Source organism: Lynx canadensis, chromosome B1, assembly GCF_007474595.2.
Source record: "Lynx canadensis isolate LIC74 chromosome B1, mLynCan4.pri.v2, whole genome shotgun sequence".
Classification (NCBI taxonomy): Eukaryota; Metazoa; Chordata; class Mammalia; order Carnivora; family Felidae; genus Lynx; species Lynx canadensis.
This window is the reverse complement of record NC_044306.2, coordinates 196463582-196485405: the sequence shown is the minus strand read 5'-3', so window position 1 is coordinate 196485405 and position 21824 is coordinate 196463582. Positions and strand designations below refer to the sequence as shown.

The window sequence follows — 21824 nt, the reverse complement described above, 5'->3', positions numbered from 1 at the left end:
CTTGCAGCCAGGCACATAAACAGACAAGTATAGAACACAAAAGTAATGACCAGTGATATGCTGGTAAATATTAATAAACTGGCTAGCGCCGTGGTGGGGGTCGGGAAGGGTAGAGTGTTATTTGTCTCATTTTCCTATTTCTGTGGTATAAATACTCCCCTGTGGTCATTTTCAAGCTATCAATGTCGCTTCACTCAACAAAGCTGGGTAGGACATCGCCAGATTGCATCTGAACCATACAGGTACATTAGACATCAATAATTTCAAGAACATACTTAAGAAAATATCTGGTAAAATGATTAGTAAGTGATGAATTTTGAGCATATATCTTCGTTTTTAATATAATTGATGAGTTTATGTATTTTTAATCATGAATGTATTTAACGACTGGCTCACAAAAATTCCCGAAAATTTAACAACTGCCTTTCTCAGGCCAGAGAATAGCATACTACTATTATAACCTTCTAGGACCATGTTCTTTTATTAAATTACACTGGCCCCTAAGTCACTTAGCTCCTCTGGGTCTCAGGTTGTTTGCCTCTAAAATTAGATCACTGAAAGTAAATGGTCTCTAACATCCCTTCCAGTTTAAATATTCTATAATTTTTATGCAAAATCACTTGTCTGATTCATTTTGGTAGCTTAGACACTTCTGTCTTCCTAAATGCTTTGAAATAATGCCCAGCAATAGAATTATTTGAAATAATCAGCACAAGCCCACTTTTCTTATTAAGAATAACGCCCCAGAACTGGCCTCTGAAGAAAACTAATCTTCAGTACTCATTTTAGCAGCACGTATAGAGAGGAAGAGAGGAAGAAAGGAAGCTAATCTTCAAACGACTGACTCCACCTTCAGCTGACTCGAATGATACCACATATTGTGTTGAAGGAGCTCTGCCCTGAAAGTCAGATCGCCGCTGGACTGCAGTCTTGGCCTGGCCCTACCAACCACTGATCTTGAGCAATGCTTCTGTAATCTACCTCGATGATAGCTGCCATGTCTAAGCGATTATGGGAAGTAACAAAAAGATTTATTTAAAAACTAACATACTACACAACTACTGGGAATTTTTATTATTCTGTGTGAGTAAGAATCACATTTTCAAGGCAACTCTGTGATAGTTTTTATAACTCATAGATTGAGCTGCTGACCCACGATGACTCTTAAACCTTAAGATGTTTGGAACCCTTCTAAATCAATATGTGAAAATCTTCATCTCAACATGGGCCAGTACGTGCATATGATGCAAATAAAACATGGCCACAATCCCTTAATGATCAGTACTAGACCAGAGCTTAGAATAAAAACTAAACACTAAGCTTAGAATAGGTATCTATTATATACCAGAAGTCAGTGAACTATGGTCCCCAAGTCAAACTCAGTTCAAAGCCCATATTTGTGAATAAGCTTTTATTGAAATATAGTCATACTTACCTGGTTAAGTATTATCAAGGGCTGCTTCTGTACTACAACTGGAGAGTTGAGTGCCTGCAACAGAGCCAGTACGGCCTGTGACACCTAAAATATTTCCTGTCTGGCTCTCTAAGGAAAAGCTGGCCAATTCCAGAGCTAAACCAGTGTGTGTCAGTATTTTTCAGAGATCACTAAGTATGAATCTTCCAGAAGTCATGAGAAAGGCAAAAGGTTAAATGCCTTTCATTAATCTAGCTATCCACAAACCAAACGTCATATATCCCATTCTCAATACCACTTAATGTAAAAACTATGATTCCATCTTTGCTCCTAATATGGCAATTTTTCATCAGTTCTAACCTATACCAATGTGGTCAAAATCCAAAAAGGGAAATGGGAAAACCAAAAAGACATCAAAACACAAAAAAGTTCTAGAACTGTCAGCTTCAATTCTGACACGTAAAGACCCAAGAAGTCATCATGTCTGTCTTTACAGTAAGAAAAAATCTAAACAAACAAAATCAATGACTCTTCTGGACAAAACAGAGAGCTGAGTTTGCAGGGTAAATCGCCACCCTGAAATCTGGGGAGACAGGTGAATCCAAAGAGTCACAGCCCAAATATGCTAACCTGGCGCAGAAGCCACCACAGCCAGGAAACGGTGGGAACATTTAAATGGTAATTTTGATAAACTGGTGGAGGCTGCCTGTGTTCCACTGTGAGAATGAACAACTACCAGGCGACACAGTCTGTGGGGTACCCCCACACTTTCATGGATTTTACCTCCAGAAACCCTACCACATCCTCTCGGTAGAATCAAGAAAGATCCCCACATGGCTCTGACATGGGGAGGGAGAAATTACCACTGTAAATATGCCCAGAGTATTAGCCATAAAAAAGGCATACTGTCCAGGAATAAAGCTTAAGGAGTGTCTGATATCACATGGGGGTAGGACAAGTTCCCATCTCTAGCTCCTTCTAGCCATCCTGTGTCACCTAAGTGGGAAGAGCTAATAAATACCTGTGAAGGTCACAGCCCAGGGACACAGGCCCACCATAAGGCTATGACTTAGTCATAAGAGCACAGAATGAGAGAATTCCCTCCCCCTCCCTACACTTCACCACGACACCAACTGGGCTCCAGCATAATAGTAGTATACTACATTTGAAAGAGCTGCAAAACATAAACTTCAACTGAGGAAGAGTGCTTTGAGATGTCTAAAAAGACAGGGGAGGGGCGCCTGGGTGGCGCAGTCGGTTAAGCTTCCGACTTCAGCCAGGTCACGATCTCGCGGTCCGTGAGTTCGAGCCCCGCGTCAGGCTCTGGGCTGATGGCTCAGAGCCTGGAGCCTGTTTCCGATTCTGTGTCTCCCTCTCTCTCTGCCCCTCCCCCGTTCATGCTCTGTCTCTCTCTGTCCCAAAAATAAATAGAAACGTTGAAAAAAAAAATTTAAAAAAAAAAAAAGACAGGGGAGAAAAAAAACAAGGACACTAGAGGAATTTGACGTCTCTGGAACCTAGAGCCTCTGCAAACATTAAACGCAGACCAACTCCTGGCCAATTAACATAAGGCTCCACACTAAAGGCCTATTTACCTGAGTTCTTATCTAGCCTTCAACAGAAAATTAGAAGGCACATTAAAAGGCACTTTGAAGAGAAAAAGTAAGCCTTAGAGAAAGAAAAAGTAAGACTCAAATATGATACAGATTTTGGAATGATCAGATGATGACTTTAAAACAATAATGATAAATATTTTAAAGGTTCTAGTACAAAAGGTAGACAACACGCAAGAACAGGTAGATAAGGTACACAAAGAGATGGAAACACTAAAGGATAACAAAAAGAAAATGCTAGCTATCAAAAACACTGTAACAGAAATGAAGAATGCCACTGGTGGGTCTCATCAGTAGACTAGACACAGCCTAGGAAAGAATCCATGAGCCTGAAGATAAGCTAATAGAAATTTCCAAAACTGAAATGCAAAGAGAAAAAAGAATGAATAAAACAGAACATTAAAAAACGATGTGACAATTCTGATTTGTATATCATACATATAACTGGAACACCAGAAGAGAAAAGAGAACAGAGCTTAAGAAATATTTGAAGTAATAATGGCCAAGAAATTGCCAAAATCAATTAAAGACACCACACCATTGATGTAGAAATCTCAGAAAACACCAACTAGGATAAATACCCAAAAAATCTACATGTAGGCACAGCATACATCCAAACTGTGTAAAACAAAACACAAAGAGAAAATCTTGAAAGAAGTCTAGGGGTTGGGAAGGGGTGGTGAGAGGGAATATGTTATCTACTGAGGAACAAGGATAAGAACTACAGTGAATTTCTTATCAGAAACCATATAAGAAAAGAATGGAGTGAAATATTTAAAGTGTTGAAAGAAAGGAAAAGACCAATCTAGAATTCTATATGTAACATTATCCTTTATAAGTGGGGGAGAAATAGACTTTCTCAGATAAACAAAACCTGAGAGAAGTCAGCGCTAACAGGACTGCCCCAGAGAAACTGTTAAAAAAGGCCCCTGAGGGGGTGCCTGGGTGGCTCAGTCGGTTGAGCATCTGACTTGGGCTCAGGTCATGATCTCATGGTTCATGAGTTCAAGCCCCGCGTCGGGCTGTGTACTGACAGCTCGGAGCCTGGAGCCTGCTTCAAATTCTGTGTCTCCCTCTCTCTCTGCCCCTTCCCTGCTCATGCTCTGTCTCTATCTCTCAAAAATAAATAAACATTAAAAAAAAATTTTTTTTAAACAAAAGAAAAGAGGCCCTTGAGGGAGAAAGAAATGATATGATATGGGTCAGAAACTCATTTCTACATTAAGAAAAGGAGAATTTCAGAAAAGGAATAAGTAAAGACAAAACAAAAGCATTTATTTTCTTATTTTTAACTAATCTAAAATACAACAGTTTAAAGTAACAATACTAACGATGTATTGAGTGATTATAACGTATGGGTGAGTGAAATGAATGACAGCAATGTCACGGGGACAAGAGGGATGAATGGAGAATATGCGTTCATGAAGTATCTGAACTACATGCAAAACAATACAGTGTCAGATGAAGGTGGACTTAAACTAGTTAAAAATGTATACCGGAAATGCTAGAGCAATTGCTTAAAAAAATTGATCAAGTATAACTAATAGGCTAAGAGAGAAGGTAAAATGCTCAAATAAAACAGTAAGAGAAAGAGAAAAGGAAAAAGGCAAACATAAATAAAAAACAAATATGATAGAAATGAACCAAAATGCATCAATTATCACTTTAAATGAGAATGACCCAAATATATCAATTAAAGGACAGATCATCAGAATAGATGAAAAACCAAGATTCAACTATACGATGACTACAGGAAATTCTCTTTATATATAAAGACACAAATTAAAAGTAAAGGAATAGAGAAATACCATGCTAACACTAATGAAAACAAAACTGGCGTACTCGTATTCATTTCAGACAAAGCAGACTTCAGAATAAGGAAAGGTATTAGGTACAGAAATTGGCACAATGATAAAGGAGTTAATTCTCCAAGAAGACATAACAACCCTTTATGTATACCCACCTAACAACAGACTATCAAAATATGTAATGGCAAACTGATAGAACTGTAAATCTGCAGATCCACTAGCATTGTTGGAGACTTCAATGCCCCTTTTTCATTGACTTTTACATTAAGCAAGGAGAAAATCAATTAACTCACAATTAACTCACATGAAATATGCACCAAGACAGATGACATTCTGGGCCACAGAACATACATTAACAAATTTATAAGACTGGAAATCATACCAAGCCTGGGAGTCAGGCTGCTTGTATGAGTGTTGGTAGTTTGTGTCTTTCAAAGGACTGGTCTATTTCATCTACATGAGCAAATTTTTGGCCATAGGGTTATTTATGTTACTCCCTTATTATTCTTTTAATGCCTATGGGATTAGTAGCGATGGTCCCTCATTAATTTGTGTTTCCTTCCTCTCTCTCTGTCTTTTTTTTTTTTTTTTTTTTTTTTTTTTTTTTTTTTTTTGTTAACCTGGCTAGAGGTTTCCCAGCTTTTGGTTTTACTGATTTTCTCCATTATTTTCTTTTTTTAAAATTTCACTGAGCTCTCCTCTAGTTTTTATTATTTTTTGGTTCTGCTTTCATTAAGCTTAAATTGCTTTTCTTTCTCAGTTTCTCAAAGTAGAAGCTTAGATTACTGATGATTCTTCTCTTCTAATATATATATTCACTGCTATTCATTTTCCTCTAAGCACTGTTTTTGCTATCTCCCACAATTTTTATTAATTTAAGATATTTTAAAACTTCTCTGGAGACTTCTGTGTTTCTGAAAAACATGTTTTTAAATCATCATAGATTTTGAGTTTTTCCAGCTATCTTTCAATTACTGATTTCCAGTTTAATTCCTTTGTAGTCTACTCCAGAGCCAGACCTCTAAGTACTCACCTCTTCAGGAGCCTAGAACACAAGCACCCCCAATGCCTAAGTATCTCCCCACATCCATCAATCCAGACCTCTTCTGACTGCTTCCAGAAAACTATCAGAATCCTCTCAGCCACAAGAAGGTGTAACTCCCTCAGAAATGCAACACATCTTGGCAACAGGGGAACCCCATGAAGAATGCTGGAAAATGCTGGAAAATGCTGGAAAATACTGGAAGCCATTTTCTTGGCAAGCCGGTGGCCATCCAAATCCATCATTACGTCTCCTGTCCCTGATGGGCTTTTATCACCCTCCTATCTACCATTCATCTTTTTCCATCTTTTCCCCACACTGCCCCATGCTTGCTCTTCCCATCTTACCCTCCAACTGTTCCTCTTCATCCCAAATCTTTTTGATAGGACTTTTGGAAATCAGATTTCAAGTTTAATACATTCTTCTGTAGTTTCAAATTCTTCAACAAAAATTCCCTATATTTTCTATGCCTTCACTTCACTTTTTCCACCTACTATTCCCCAGAAGATACTATCACCCTTCTCTTCATAAACCTCAACACTTTTGGTAAATATTACATAAAGTCTCTTCACACAGCACTCTGTTTTCATCTCTCTACTGATCATCATATCTGATGAACACGACGAGTCATTAACCAGGCAGAAACCATTCTCCAAGGAACACTGAAGTCTTCAAGGAAACGTGAGCACTGGTGGCAACATTTAAGTCCTGTAGGTGACTCCATAGATTTAGTTCTAAAATTCAACCCACACAGTACGTACACCATTTAACCTTCCCAAAAGTGAAAGGGTCCCAAATCCCACAAAGCAGGTATTTTTTTCTCCCTGATTTGTATGACAAATAATCTACAGTAGCCTTTTATACGCAGAAATGGATTAGATTATACAGATTATACCACAGTCCTAACAACACATACTTTGCTGTGTAAGAAGGAACACTAATCCAAGAAAGGTGTATAATCAGTTCTAAGCTGGCAAATAGCCAACTAAAAATGCATAGTAAAAGACAGCAGAGGGTCTCAGAGAGTCCAGCTTTGAGATGCGCTCTCTTCCCAGCTGCCATCCAGGCAACCAAATCCTTTTGTAGCTGGTTAACAGGCAAGCTCATCTGTGGGGGGCACTGGCACACAATAGTAGTTATGTTCTGCCTTACAAGTGACTACACTTCATTGAGTTTATGCTCAGTAGGGCAGTGTTTGCAAACCACTTAGATTCCAGGACGGAAAGAGCTACAAAAATGAAACACCCAGTCCTTCTCTGAGGTTTGTTATTAGCCTCTGTTAGCCACAGGTTACAGGGCACTAAACACTATGTACTGTGTGTTTGCTCGTAACCACTATGAAAAATAGCCTATAACATCTTTCTGAAGACTCCTAGAAAATTTTAAGTTAATTTAAAATCTGGGAATTTAACTGGGAAATACTTCAATTCTTAGAACTAGTTCTTGTCAAAATACCTCATTAATTCTTTCTTGGGTGTCAATCCAATTTTGTTTCAACCAACACTGTTCAACAGACGATTGCTGAAGTTTAATGCTACTAGGGGAAAAATGTGAACGGGGTGAAATAATCAGTTCCATTTGAATCTAAGTTCATTCCCAGCCTACAAGTAAACCTCTTTCTGATGTTAAGAAATGTTTTCAGAAAAATCGATTCAAGGGGCGCCTGGGTGGCTTAGTCGGTTGAGCGTCCAACTTCAGCTCAGGTCACGGTTAGTGAGTTCGAGCCCCGAGTCGGCTCTGTGCTGACAGCTCAGAGCCTGGAGCTTATCGGATTCGGTGTCTCCCTCTCTGTCTGCCCCTCCCCCGCTCATACTCGGTGTCTGTCTCTCTCTCTCTCTCAAAAAATAAATAAACATTGGGGCACCTGGGTGGCTCAGTCGGTTAAGCGTCTGACTTCAGCTCAGGTCATGATCTCACGGTCCGTGAGTTCGAGCCCCGCCTCAGGCTCTGTGCTGACAGCTCAGAGCCTGGAGCCCGTTTCAGATTCTGTGTCTCCCTCTCTCTCTGCCCCTCCCCTGTTCATGCTCTGTCTCTCTCTGTCTTAAAAATAAATAAACGTTAAATAAATAAATAAACATTAAAAGAAATTAAAAAAAAAAAAAAAAGAAAAATAGATTCATTAGCTTAATAGCCCAGGTATGTATAAGATGAGGCTTTCCATACACCATACAGAAGTTAGAGAACCTAAAAGAAAATCCTAAATACACAGTAAACTGATGTCCTTCCTCAAAACAGCCAGTCAAAACATCATTTCTGAAAGATTTCTATCCTGTAGCAGGTATACCAAAATACAAAGTATTCATAACCAACATAAGCATCTACAAGAACTCTGGAAAAAGTACAGATCCACTCTGAAGAATAATTATATGACTACACAATATAAAGTGATTGAGTATATTAAAATACTATTTAGAATGCTTCTGAAAGCAATATTTTTAAAAAGTAACATTCCTCCAATTTATGGTAGTGAATTGTAGTCTGAGCTTCTCTGGCCCAGATAAAATATTTACATATATTAGGGCACCTAGATGGCCCAGTCGGTTGAGCATCCAACTTCGGCTCAGGTCATGATCTTGCGGTCTGTGAGTTCGAACCCCGTGTCGGGCTCTGTGCTGACAGCTCAGAGCCTGGGGCCTGCTTCGGATTCTGTGTCTCCCTCTCTCTCTGTCCCTCCCCCACTCATGTTCTGTCTCTCTCTCTCTCTCTCTCTCTGTCAAAAATAAATAAACATTTAAAAAAATTTTTTTAATTTACATATATTTTACAAAAGAAACTACTAGTAAATGTTGTTTATGTATTACGCATAATTTAGTTTAGAATCTCTGGAAAGCAGGGAAAATTTACTATGTTATCATTAATTTATGATAATTCATTTTATCACCTCAGAATTCCCCATTTCCTGGCACAATTTCATGGAAATGTTCATGAACTTCTCAGAAATACTGTACTACATTGTTGTTTAATGAGACAAGACATATGCTTATAACATTCACAGAAATTGTAAAATACAAATAATATAAGGCACCATCCAAAGGAAAAATCCTCCCATGTACCTTCAAAACAGAAATCTTATTTGACAAGTTCTAAGAAGGAATATAAATATAACAAGCTCTTTCTCACAAGATATGAGGTACAAGAAGAGAATGAAGACATCCTACTGAAGTCAGGTCCTCTCAGAAAAGATGAAAATTTTTTAATTTCTACAAATTTAACCAATAATATCTGATTTTTAAGCAGTTACAAAATAGCATAAAATATGCACTGTAAAAAAAAATGATTTAAAAGAATGGCCACAAACATTGTGAATGCACTAAATGCCACTGATTACATACTTTTAAAATGGTTAACTTTATACCCTGTCAATTTCACATCATTAGTTTTATATATAATTTTATATTAATAAACCGAATTAATTTACATAAATCAAATAATAAATTTTTAATGATCTGAAGGTAAATTTAAGAGAATCCAAATCATGAGCACTATATTCTCTCAATTTTTAAGTCAAAAAAAATTCATTAATTGAATTTCATATTATTATTTGCCCTGAGAGTCATAAAATTTCCTGTTCTCTAGATAAATCTAAATACTAAAAAGTTACTTTATTTGACATTCAGAGTCAAATATTATGAGAAGCTTGACACATCTAATATTTATTTTTTTTAAGTCCAATATGCACCCTTGAAGGTATACTTTAATGGACAAAGAGGAAAAAGACTACTATTTTTGAAACCAATTTTACCAAAAAGGGGAGTAAAATAACAACTATGGCTTCCCACACATCTCTGTCCACAAATTTTTCTTTAGCTTAATACCTACTTTAAATATAATCAGTTTAAAACAGAAAAAATTAAACAACAAAAAGCCAGACACAAAAACCTTGAGACTTATCTTTTAAAAGAAAAATGAATACGCATAAAATATTAAGTCATACGTTACAAGTGAAAAATGCTAAATAAGCAACAAGAGTTTCAGGAGACAAAGAACAATGCAGAAGAAAAGGCATAGAAAAAATAGTTCTAAGATCCAAATCTATATATTAATAGTGCAAAAACCAATACTCTAGGGCCTTCACAAATGACTCAGAACCATATGAGCTTCATGTACTTTTCTCTGAATATTTTAGAAAATAATTCAGAATCTATTTTCCATCCAAAATTAAGGCAATGGCACATGCCAAGCATCAGCGTACAGAACAGTGCTTAACAGTCTGACTTTGTCTCCTGTCTTTGTCACTTCCTATAAACATAGTTCCACATAACCAAGGTAAAATCCTCCCACTTAAAACATTAAACTCCAATAGAGAACCAAAGAAGGGTTATGGCTATTACCCCCTCTAATGCTTCATGATGGTGTAAAAGACACACACTAGAGTGGAAGAAAAAGCAAAACTAAATAGCATGTCAATAATTAACTTTTTAAAGTATATCACTCCATGCACGTTTTCTATTTGTATAATAATTTAGCAACTTATAAATTATGTCCATATAAGCTCATGTCGCCAAAAAAAAAATGTGTTATATAATTATTTGAGTGATTTTTTTCTCCTTCTATATAGATTTTCTTCTGAAAAGATATCATATATTATGTTAAGATATTGTATGTGCTTCATATATATAGTTTTTCATACTTAGTTTGCTCATATAATAGATTCATATATGTATTAAATCTGAAAAATTATAAATATTTAGTAAACCATTTTATAGCACAAAAATTATTAAATATGCTTTTTGTCCTTACAACTTAAAATGAAATTAAATTTTTCCCTTCTATATTTTTCATTCAGTTTGAATATTCTGAAAGCAGTCACTATAACCAAATCAGCTAATAAATATATCACTTATCATGCATTTATTTAACTGTTGACATAATACCTAACAATATAAGTAAGCATACAAAAGGTATTACAGTCACACCAGTTCCCTGACCCAAATCATTCCAAACATAATTTGGGGACGATGAAACCAAAGGATTAGCACAAAGATAAAATCAGTCTCTCCACATATCAGATAAAAACCAAGTTATAGTGTGTGTGTGTGTGTGTGTGTGTGTGCGTGTGTGTGTGCACATGCGTGTGTGTGTGCACGTGCGTGTACCCAGGTATATGTGCTTGGGAGAGGATATTTTAATACTAGAATAATCACAGAATGTCATACCTGTGCTCCATAGATGTATTTATCCAACATCTTGCCTCCTATTGTCTGTCCTCCTATATCCCAAACTTGAAGAGTAACATTCAAGTTTCCTTGAATATAAAAATAAGAATGCAGAAAAGATAAGTAACAAAATAACTGAATACAGTTTCAGAGAACACTAAGTCACAATGATAAACTATGAATCTATTTTGCCTTTTATTCTGCATGTTCCTATGGTCAGATATTTGGAACTGTGAAATAACGTTGCCAAAAGATATTATAGTGGGGGAATTTAGGTTTATACTTTTACCCCATTTCTATAGAACCGTATTTATAATCACCTTCAAAACAAAAGAAAGATTTAATTTCATAAACCTCTTAAAACTTAAAAAAACAGTAATTTCCTTAAACAGAGAATAGAACAATAAAGCACTTATATGTGGGGTAAAAAAAATATACTTAAAAAATAAAAATAGAGCCGTATATACTAACCTACCCTATAGCACATAATGAATTTTGCTGTAATCTAAACTCCATAGCTTCTAATACTCATAGATTAATAATAGAGTACAAAAATGGACCCAGAGTTTCAACTCAAATTAATGGACCTTTAAAATTTGAATGTCCCCTATTATATGCAATAGTAAACACATTTTTTTAAAACTACATGTTTTCAAATTTAAGCTATAAAATATAAACACATATGATAGCTATCTTCATAACAGACAGGATAGATACCCAGTATTTCACTAAATATTATGATACATTTATAACTGTTCAAAGAATTTCCGGTGAAACAAACTATTACATGTGCTTTGAAGCCTTCATAAAATGGTGTAAATCTTCCCCACACAAGCATAATGAAAGCATTTAAAAATACTAAAAAGCAATCTTTAAATTTCTTTTTTCTATTTTGCAAAATATTCGGCTGATCCAAAAATTTATGAGATAAGCTATTCTCTTATCAATGCAGAACCCCAGAAGTTAAAGACCATGTCCAACATGCTTTTAACATTTCAAACTGTTTCTCCTAAGAAAACCATACAGTTTTCTCCAAAGTTAGACAAAGTCTCAATTAGTACCTTCAAAATGAACTCCCATACTACAAATGTATCTTTCTGAATGATTTGCAAATAAGGAAAACTCAAAATAAAAACTTAAAGACAGCAAAAAAATGGTCTTGCTTCAAAAGCAACAATAAAAAAGATTATAAAGACATGAATTTTTATACCAATGCAAAACACTCAACTTGGAGAATGTCAGTTTCACCATTCCACTGAAAAGCAAGTATAACACTGGATTAACCAGCCAAGTTTTACCCTTGACTCTAAGTTTTGTTGGGTTTGTAATACAGTCTTTCCATTATTTTGAGGTGGGTCTGTTGCATCTGCCAATGGGCAAAGGATTTACATGGGGAACTTCCATGAGCATTAATGAGAGCTCCTGGAGTTTATCACTCGTCATCATTCCCACATACACTGTCAAGGCTCACAGAGTAATGACAAAAATGTTCTTAAAGCTCTATGAATGTGAAAACCAAAATGTCACAAACTAAGACTGTATCCAATAACTGGGATAAACCCACTTACCTAAAAATCTAAATTTTTCAAGATTCAAAGCTGAACTCATTCTCCTCTGATGTGGCCTCAAATTAAGCAGGTGAGAAAGGGCCAGAAGTCACTAGATCTATGTCAGACAGCTTCAGAAGCCCCTAGATAAACAGGCAGTACTCTATCCAGTTTACTTGCACACTCTTACAGTCATTTATTTACTTCAAACCAACAGTGCTTAACAAAATTAACTTTCTTACAGGATTTTAGGCAACACTTAATAAAAGGCATTTAATCCCATTTTCTTCAAGGTCAATAACTCCTATCACTTAACTTTATATCAAGAAATAGAAAGCTTTTCTTTCTTTAAATTCTAATAGCGAGATCCTATCTGAATTAGTTATTGTGAACACCTTAACTACAACTTTAGGAACATGAGTTTCATTACACGTTTCCAAATTCTGACGACATCATTTCAAGACTACATTGTTTATTCAATTGTCTCCCATCCAAGAAGCTTTGATTTATATTCATGTGTTGCAGGTATTTTTTAAATCCATACCTTTCCAAATAAACAGTGTTGGTTGTTGTTGGCTTATTTCTTTACTATTTCTTATTCCCTTAATATACATATTCTAGTGCCTCAGAAATAAAAATAGTTAGGCATTACTGATAACCCACAATGCTAGCCAAAGCTGGGGGGGGGGGGGGGAACACTTTTGTTATCAGTATAGCTTCAACAAATGATACTAATTTCATACTCATTTCATATATCTAGAAACATATTTTTAACTTCCACATTTGAATTTTAGGCTTATTAACAAATAAAAATAAAAATAAATGAGAGTCCTCTATTTGGAAAACAAAATCACATACGGATGAAATTCAAGTTAATATTCATTTTAGTTTTCCCAAACATAAACATATAAAGCTTCCAAGTATATTTTCAAAGTGACATACCTAATAACCTATGTATGAGTATTCAAGTAATCAATACTATAAAATTTTTAAAAACCAAAAATCAATCTAACATAAATTTCCAACTAATAACATGAAGGAAATTGTCAGCAATCTAATCTTGAATGTAAAATGCTACAAAATTCCTGCTCCTCAGTAAGAAATGACATGTAACCAGGGAAAAAAATAAAATAAATGAGGTGACAAAATACAGGTAAGTTGCTTTTGGTATGAATCAAAGCCACCAAGAGGATTCAACAGTGACCTTGTGAAAGTACACTTGGAGCCTTGGTTAACCTTACTTAAAGTGCTGCATAGTCAAGATGGAACTAAAAACACAAGTCTGCCCACTTCTTGTACTAAAGACTTAGAAATCCTTTTCACAGTAGAACGCTGTTTACTGGACTGTACCCACAAGCTTCCTGAAAGTATTTTGACTAAGGCTCTTAAGAAGCTCTATCAGCAGAATCTCTGACTAACAGATACACTATTTTAAGCAGTAAAATCTGCACAGTGGTTGCATCCAGACTATACAGCATACCGGAACATGAAATATACTAAAATGGATGAGTATTTACAAAGTAATGACCTTGAAAACCTGCATGAAGAGAATGTCAATAGATGGACAGGAGGTATTACACCTCTAACAATCTGAATGGACAGAAGACTTACCAGAATACTTAACAAACATTAGATTTGCCTAGTACACTCTATAAATTCAATAATGCTGTCTATAATGTTTTAGCTAACGATACAAATATTAATCATTCTACATTTGACACAGTTAAAATTAAGGTTGAAGTTATAAAGGATATACTATGAACCTTGTAATTTACTTATCTCATTTGTTAATATACTATTAATTGTATAAAATCAAGTTATATTAAAATAATTTTTCCTGCTGAAATTTCTAACATATTTTGAGTCTATTAAGCAGCATAAAACCAACTGCCTTAAAATTTTTTTTTTTTTTTTCTGGAACTCTACCCATCAAAATAAAAACTTAATCAGGAATATTAAAATACACATTCATTGGACTATCAATTTCCTAACATCATTTTTAATAGAAGTACTCTCTAACTCTAAAATATTATACTATAAATGTTGATTTCAAAAAATACCAAGTATTTTTACAAAGTCATCAAAACTTTAAAATGGGTCACACTGTGCAACAAATCCAAAATCATCACATACATATTATATATATATATATATATATATAATATATATATGATGTCCAAAACCAGTCTTAAAATATCTTAATATCTGCGTGGTGCTTATTCCTTTATTTAAGCCTTTGAACTAAAATGCAGAAAAACTAATATTAATGGTACAGAAAGCTGATGCTTTTGCCGATTAGCATCAAAAACCGTCAATAATTATATGCATATTAAAGTTCTCTGTACAATTGGCATCCCTGAAAACGCTGTTGCAAAAAATAAGCTTCCAGCATGTATATTACATGATTTGAGCATGTATTCTGCTAGTGACTGCTGTAAAAATTCTGAATGTAGCGTTGACCTATCCACACTAGTGAGAATAATAAAATGAGATTTTCAGTTTTGAATAGATTAAAAGTGAATACAATCGAAACAAAATATGCATATGTTTCTCATTAAGCCTCTTGCTGAACAATAACTTAGAATGGAAAGTTGGAAATCTTTTGTCACACTGTACCTTTTAATGCATTCTTCATTGGTAGCTGCATTCAGTCACAAAATATAACAGAGCATATTACCAGTGAGATATGCAGAATACCTTCAATTACCAAGAGTTTTCATTAGCTGCTCTAAAACTTTCACGGAGAGATGTCTGATAGATGGGATGCTTGAGAGGTTAACATATTTCAATAATATTGGAATTTATTAAACCCCTGCCCATTGTATCACTCATGCTCCAGTATATGAATCTGACGCTATACTTGCAACTGTTTTTACTCAAACGTGTTTCCTCAGAGTGGAGAGGGATGGACTGGTTCAGAAAGTCAATCAAGATAAACTGGTTTTAATAAAATACTTTAAACATATAATTTAACCATTACAAATGAATGGACAGAGCATTTTAAAGCCCCAATTGTTCAGAAACTAACTTAAAACAGAAACCACTCTCTTTTTGTTATTATTTCCCTGTATTTCCCACAAAATGTGCTGCAACTGGCATCTAAATAGTTTCTTTGCATGGTGAACTGAAACATCTTGAATGCTCAAACTGTATTTTTATGAGTGCCTAGGGACCCTAAATTTTAGTGGTCTATTAAATGCCAGCAATTTCATGCTGCCTTGCATAAAACAGCATTCACATATTAGAGCACAGAAGTTCCATAGCTACATTATACTTCTGTTCCAACTTTCTCTCGAACAAAAAACTGAAGCAGAGGCTAATCAAAATAATATTTAAAAAAAATAATCCTTTCCAGTCTTTTCACATTTAGTTTATACAATATCTGTTTATAATTGTACAGCATTTGATTTTTTTAACTTTTTAGAATTTTATAAACAACTATTATGTATCCTCAAAAAAATGTGTAGAGTGGTCAAAAATAGCAGGAGAGTAGGGGAGTATATAAACTTTTCTCTCACGCCCATAGACAATTCGTCTTCATGGTAGATGCTGATGAAAGTTAACCTCTGAAGATAGATTTGCTAATTATATATATTTTCACACAGAAGCGACCCCCAAATTTATTTTGCATGTCTCCCTATGTCTCTTATTGTAAGATATATACAATTTACTATGTTAAGATTTTTTAGTCTCTTACCTGGCAGTGTTATCCTTCTCAAAAAGAAATCCAGTCCTATAGTTTGTTTGTACTGTTTCCCAAAAGTTTCTTGAGCAAAACACGTAGCTAAGGAGGTCTAAAAAATTGATGCATAGAAAACCAAAATTAATGTCTTTGTTTTAGAAATGTAAACATAAAATCACTACTAAACCTTATTAAGTAATCTTAGTATTTACACTCCCATTAATCCAACAAGCAACTTTAAGCAGTTCTAATCAGTTGCAACGGGAGGAGGGACTTAACACTCCACCAGGTAAATTCACTTGCAACTACTATCAGTGGGGACAACAGGCTAATGGGTTGGATCTCTTTAAATCCCCAGATAGTCAGTCAAGCTCCTTCTTGCTGGAAATCAGAATTTGAGATATATCAACAAGAAAACTAAAACAACACAACTAAAGATATGTATATCTATAGATATCAGTTGAATACAAATTTCAGAGAATTCTAAGTTTCATTTCTGAGGTTAAATATTCTGAGTATTTGTGCCCTCAGCCAATAACAAGCAGTACTAATCAAAAAGGGGGAAAGACTGTTTATATAATTTCTTTTTTCCCCACAAAAAAGTGTCTTTAAATATCTAATTTTCTCTACATTAAAGATGTTAAATGAAAATGATCCTATAGAATGACTGTGATAATATTTATCTTTAAAATTAAAAAGCATTTTTGAGACTAATATTATAGGCAAAAATAAGTATTTTCGATCCAACAACCATAAAGATTAAAAGTCACAAGATTATTATAACCAGAACAGATGTGTGTATATATATATATATACTTTTTTTTTTTTAAATAAAAACTCAAAGTTGTACTCAAAACTCTAGAGTACCATTTCATATCAAAGTAGAATCATCACTCTGGTAACAAGTGAAATAACTCAATAACTTAAAGGCTTCCTAAACATTAAATGCACTCTTTATTTGTACACTTCACCAAAAAGGAGAAAGGCAGCTTCACGAAGCTTTTATGCTCTTTAAGCAAAACTCCCAAAGTTAAGTGAAAATTACCCTTTTTTACTCTGAAAGTTAAAATTAGATGTCAACTCCCAAAATAATGAAAACTAAAATAAAATTTCAAAGATAACTTAGTATAATTAATTATGACATAAGTGCAGTAATGCAAAAGAAAACTTGGCCACATTTCAATTCCTTCAAACAAAAAGACCTAAAATTCCTTTTGACACAAGAACCAGATTTTTCACACAAATAACAATTTGCACACCCTCACTCCAATTCTTTTATTATTTAAACACTCAGAACTTGTAATAAATTTCTAAGATATTTGGTCAAATATTTATTGAGCACCATAGGAAAGAGGTTCTGCCAGGCACTGAGAAATAAACTCACTACACCCAAATGAAAATTTATTTGGCTTCCCTGAACAATAGTATAAAAACTAAGAGATTAGAATGAAAAAGGTAAGCATTCCTTTTTAAAGCTTTTTGTTTTTCATTTAGCTTTATTTATGCCACTGAGCTTGTTTAACTTAGAGTGCAAAATCTGTTAAGAGGCTCATAGTTCTAGAGAAAAATACCACTATTTAGTACAGATGTTTCAAAGTGTTTAACACAGGGATGGTTGATATACTTTTATAAGACAAAGAGAAATTCAAGGCACATATAGCATTAGCATCGTGCCATTTAAGGTAATTTTTCCCATTCATTTAGGGTGTTCAAAGTTCAGTATTTTTACATTGATGAGTATTTAGAAAAATTCGAAGGTTCTTTTCTTGGAAACAGGACTGCAAGATTCTGAAAGCCCTACCCTCACACTTTTGAGGCAAATGTAAAGCTAGGATTTTTATTGGAATAAAGTATAATCTGTCAAAAGCATAGGTCACTGGGAACACAGAATATTAACATGTGTTCTTATACCATCTCTGGACAAACAGAGAATCGGCTGAATCAGTGGTAGGCACTTCCTCAATCCTCTGGACTTTCTGCCTCTTTCATACACAAATAAGTTCTCACAAGTCATTATATAAATATCATTCTTAAACAATCATCTACCACATCTGAAACATTTTTATCTGATTCTTTATATTGCTTTTTTGGGGGTGAACTTCTGCTTATAATTTTTACCAATATTACATTTACTAATACCAAAAAAAAAGGGACCAAAAAAGAACATTTTGCCTCAAAAAAATCTTAAGAAATGTGTAATAAAATCAAAAGTATGAATCAAAACAGAAAGAAATAGAAACACATGTTATTAGGAGGAGGAGCTTATATTTCTCCTGGAGAAACTGTTAGTGATTATCTCAATATTCCACTGCCTCCGTCCATGTGTATCTAAATGCCAGGAGTTAAAACTAACAAGAAAAAATAATGCTAGAAAAAACAGTCAGGCATTGAATCAGGATACAAGTAAGAATGAAAGAGAGGCCGAATTCATAAAAGGATAGTAAAGGAAACAGAATGGGGATGTTGATAGCAGCCAGTAACTTGAGGGCTGGACAGGGTATGGAGGAGAAAAAAGCTTGGTATACCAACAGAAAAAACGTTCAGTTCCTGATGTTTGTGTCTGAGAATCTCCGGCAGAAAATGCCTTTACAGCTTCCAAATAGATTAGTCGAGACTCAATCAGAACACCATAAAGAGTTACCACTGTTACCCTCTGAAGCAGAATGATAGTCCTAATTCAACAGTATGGAAGGGAGAGAAATTATGCCCTGTCCTACACTAGACGGAATTTTATAAAGAGATGAAAAACTATTATTCACATTAAATTAGCAATAAGAAAAAAAAAAAAAAAACATATGGCAGGCTAAATAAAAAGCCCAGATACAACATGATGAACAAACTTCAACTGAGTCACACATGTATGAAGACTGATATATACTAGGAGGGAAAAAAAAAAATGAGCAAAAGTTTAAAGACTTATGATAGAATGCAGGATAAAGGGCAATTTTTGTCTCTTTAAACAAGTGTACTGGGGCTATAGACTGTCATTACAACTTGAAACAGGAAATAAATTCAGTTATGAGCTGACTGTAAAAGATTTAGGAGATGAAAGCTTAGAAGGTATTCTGAAGGAAATTGAATAAAACCATACAAATACACAACTTAAATTTTTTTTTATTAAATAAGAGTGTTAGAAACAATGCCGATTTATTTAAAACAGTCGAACTATTCAAAAAGTTGCTTCCCCAAAACCTTCAAAGGTCATTAGAGGGTACGAGGACGCTTTTCCTCAGCAATAAAAATCAGTAACAAAATCTCCACCCGGGAAGGCAGAAGGAAATCAACGGAATGCTGCACATTTCGCATGTGGATGCCACCTCTCCCAGGTGCCCCAGGGAACTCGAATCCCACAAAGCCAGGGGCAGCCCTGCAGGGCCGACTGCCAGGGAAGATGCAACGAGCAGGCGTCGCCACAGAAGCCAGGGTCCGAGCTACACCAGTCGCACGGATCGGTGAAGCCGGACACTGGTGGACAATAACCACCTGCGTTTCTGCAGACTCTGGCTGGGAACAGGGAGAGGGGAGGAGCGGAGACAGGCTGCAGCAAGATTCCAGAAACTGTGGGTGCCTTTGACAGAAGCGACAGGTGTGAAGGCACCGCGGGCAGCAGCTCTTCGCTTTATTTGGGGGAGAGTCACTGACCCTTCGGGATCCCGTGGACCCTCCCCAAAGAGCAAGCACCGAGAGAGGATTTTATACCATTTGCGGAGCTCCACGACCCAGAGTTAAAAGCCTCAGCCTAACAAGCCAGGAGACTGGCTGTCGGATGTTCTCACGCACTCGGGCTCAACCAACCGTCCCCAAAGGCTAGACCCTAAGCAAGGATCCCCTCTGGCAGGAGAGCGGCCGTACCCCTCGGCACCCGGCCCTCACTAGGAGCGCCCAGGTACTTGTTGAATGAATGCTTGTGCGGACAGGTGCTGCATGAGCAGCAGCGACGACGAGGTATGACGCCATCAAACAGCAACTGGCGTTTATTGGGTGCACGCCGCGTTCTGAAAGCTTTACGTGGCTTTTCACATCTCTTGTGCATTTGCACACTAAACCCTTTGAGGCGACCCCTCTCCATACCCACCTGACCGATGAAGCCCAAACAGGTTAAGAATTTGCCCTCCGCTGCCCCGACCAGTTAGCGATGGAGCCCCGAAGCGCACCCAGGAATCTGACTCCAGAGCCAAGTTCCTGGCAGCCGCCAGCGCAGTGCTGGTATCCGAAACCGTAAAGCGGCCGGGGGCGCGGAGACTGGGGGGCGGGGGTGGGGGGCGCGGAGGCAAAGTGCGACCTGGACTAAAGGAAGAACAAGTAAGAGGCCCTGGCAGATGTCTGCCAGTCGTCGGAGGCGAGAAGCTGGAAAGCTTCCCAGGAGGGCGATGCTGGCCCGACTCTTGAAGAAGTAGGAGTTCGAGATCCAGGCAGAGAGAGCTGGGGAGTGACTTTTTTTTTCTTTTTTTCTTTCTTTTTCTTTTCTTTTTTTTCTTTTTTTTCAATTTAATGGGAGCTGGACAGCTCCGTCAGCCTTCACCCCGCGCCTACTTCGTGTCTGGCCCCAGGCCACACGACCAGGTGGGCCCCCGCCCTTGGGGTAACGAGGCGACGCAGAGCGGCGGGGAGAAGGCTGGGGGGGAGGGGGGTGCCGGGGCCGCGCCGGGGTTCCTGCAGGCCGGGGACGGCGGGCCCGCTGGAGGACTGACCTTCCCGGAGGTGCCGTCCCCCAGCACGACGATTTTCAGTTGCCGGTCCTGGCTCTCCTCCTCAGAGTCCGACATGGTGTCCCGGGAACCAGACTCGCCCCCCCACCCCCACCCCGAGGTAGAGGGAGGAAGGGTAGGGGGGCGTCTCCGGGGGTGGGGTAGAGGAGGAAGGGCGACCGTGGGGGCAGGACCCCCCGCCCCGGTGTCTCAGCGGCCGCTGGACGTATCTGGGGTGAATCACTCGCCGGGCGCCATCTTGCCTACCTCCCCTCCCCCCTGAGCGCGGCCCCGCCCCCCCACGCGCTACGTCGGTCGCGCTCCCCCTCCTCTGGGCCAACCCGCGCCGACCGCGAGCCTCCCTGGCGAGCCGACCCATCCGCCGGCCTGGGATGGGGGAGGCATTCGGACCGAGCAGGGAGAGATGGGCGCTCCTCTCGCAGGGGCAGCTGTGAAGCATAAAACTAAAATATAGCGTTCCAACCAGGTAGAAAAGTGGAAGCTGAGGAGCTCTCAGACGTCGTATCATATTCCCGTGTTTCCATCACCTCCTCAGAAGATCCCTGAAGCAAATGGTTTAGCCCGAGGGGGAGGGGGGGCGCGTAGACGCCTGGGCTGCGCGCCACGGTTGCCATGGAAGGCGGTGGGGCGGGGCCTGTCTCCAGGCGCCCGGGAAGCCGGTTGCGAGGGGCAGCGCACTGGGGCGGGGCCTCTGAAAGTGGTGTGGGCGCCGGGGGTGGAGACCCCAGAGGAGCGTGGACGCCGCGGACGTTGCTCGGGATCGCGCTGTCTTCGGGGACACAGCGATAGTGGCTTGCCGTTTAACGGAGCTCTAGCGCTTATTCTGACCTCTCGAACCATGGATTTTCTCGAC

At 37.6% G+C, this 21824-nt stretch overlaps 1 protein-coding gene across 4 annotated transcripts in view; it reads right to left on the bottom strand.

Moving 5' to 3' along the window:
* The window catches only part of RAB28 (RAB28, member RAS oncogene family), an 86506-nt gene extending 65275 nt beyond the window's left edge, over positions 1 to 21231 (bottom strand). For 3 of the 4 annotated variants that reach the window (XM_030314189.1, XM_030314190.1, XM_030314192.1), the window contains exons 1-3: positions 20954 to 21225; positions 16278 to 16374; positions 11034 to 11122 (exon numbers count right to left, since the gene is read on the bottom strand). In XM_030314189.1, coding sequence (XP_030170049.1) covers positions 11034 to 11122; positions 16278 to 16374; positions 20954 to 21028 — 261 coding nt within the window. In that variant the 5' untranslated portion in view covers positions 21029 to 21225. Of the gene's footprint in view, positions 1 to 11033; positions 11123 to 16277; positions 16375 to 20953 lie in introns of all 4 variants that reach the window. The other variant, XM_030314191.2, reaches the window with a different exon arrangement.
* Positions 21232 to 21824: the final 593 nt, after the last annotated feature.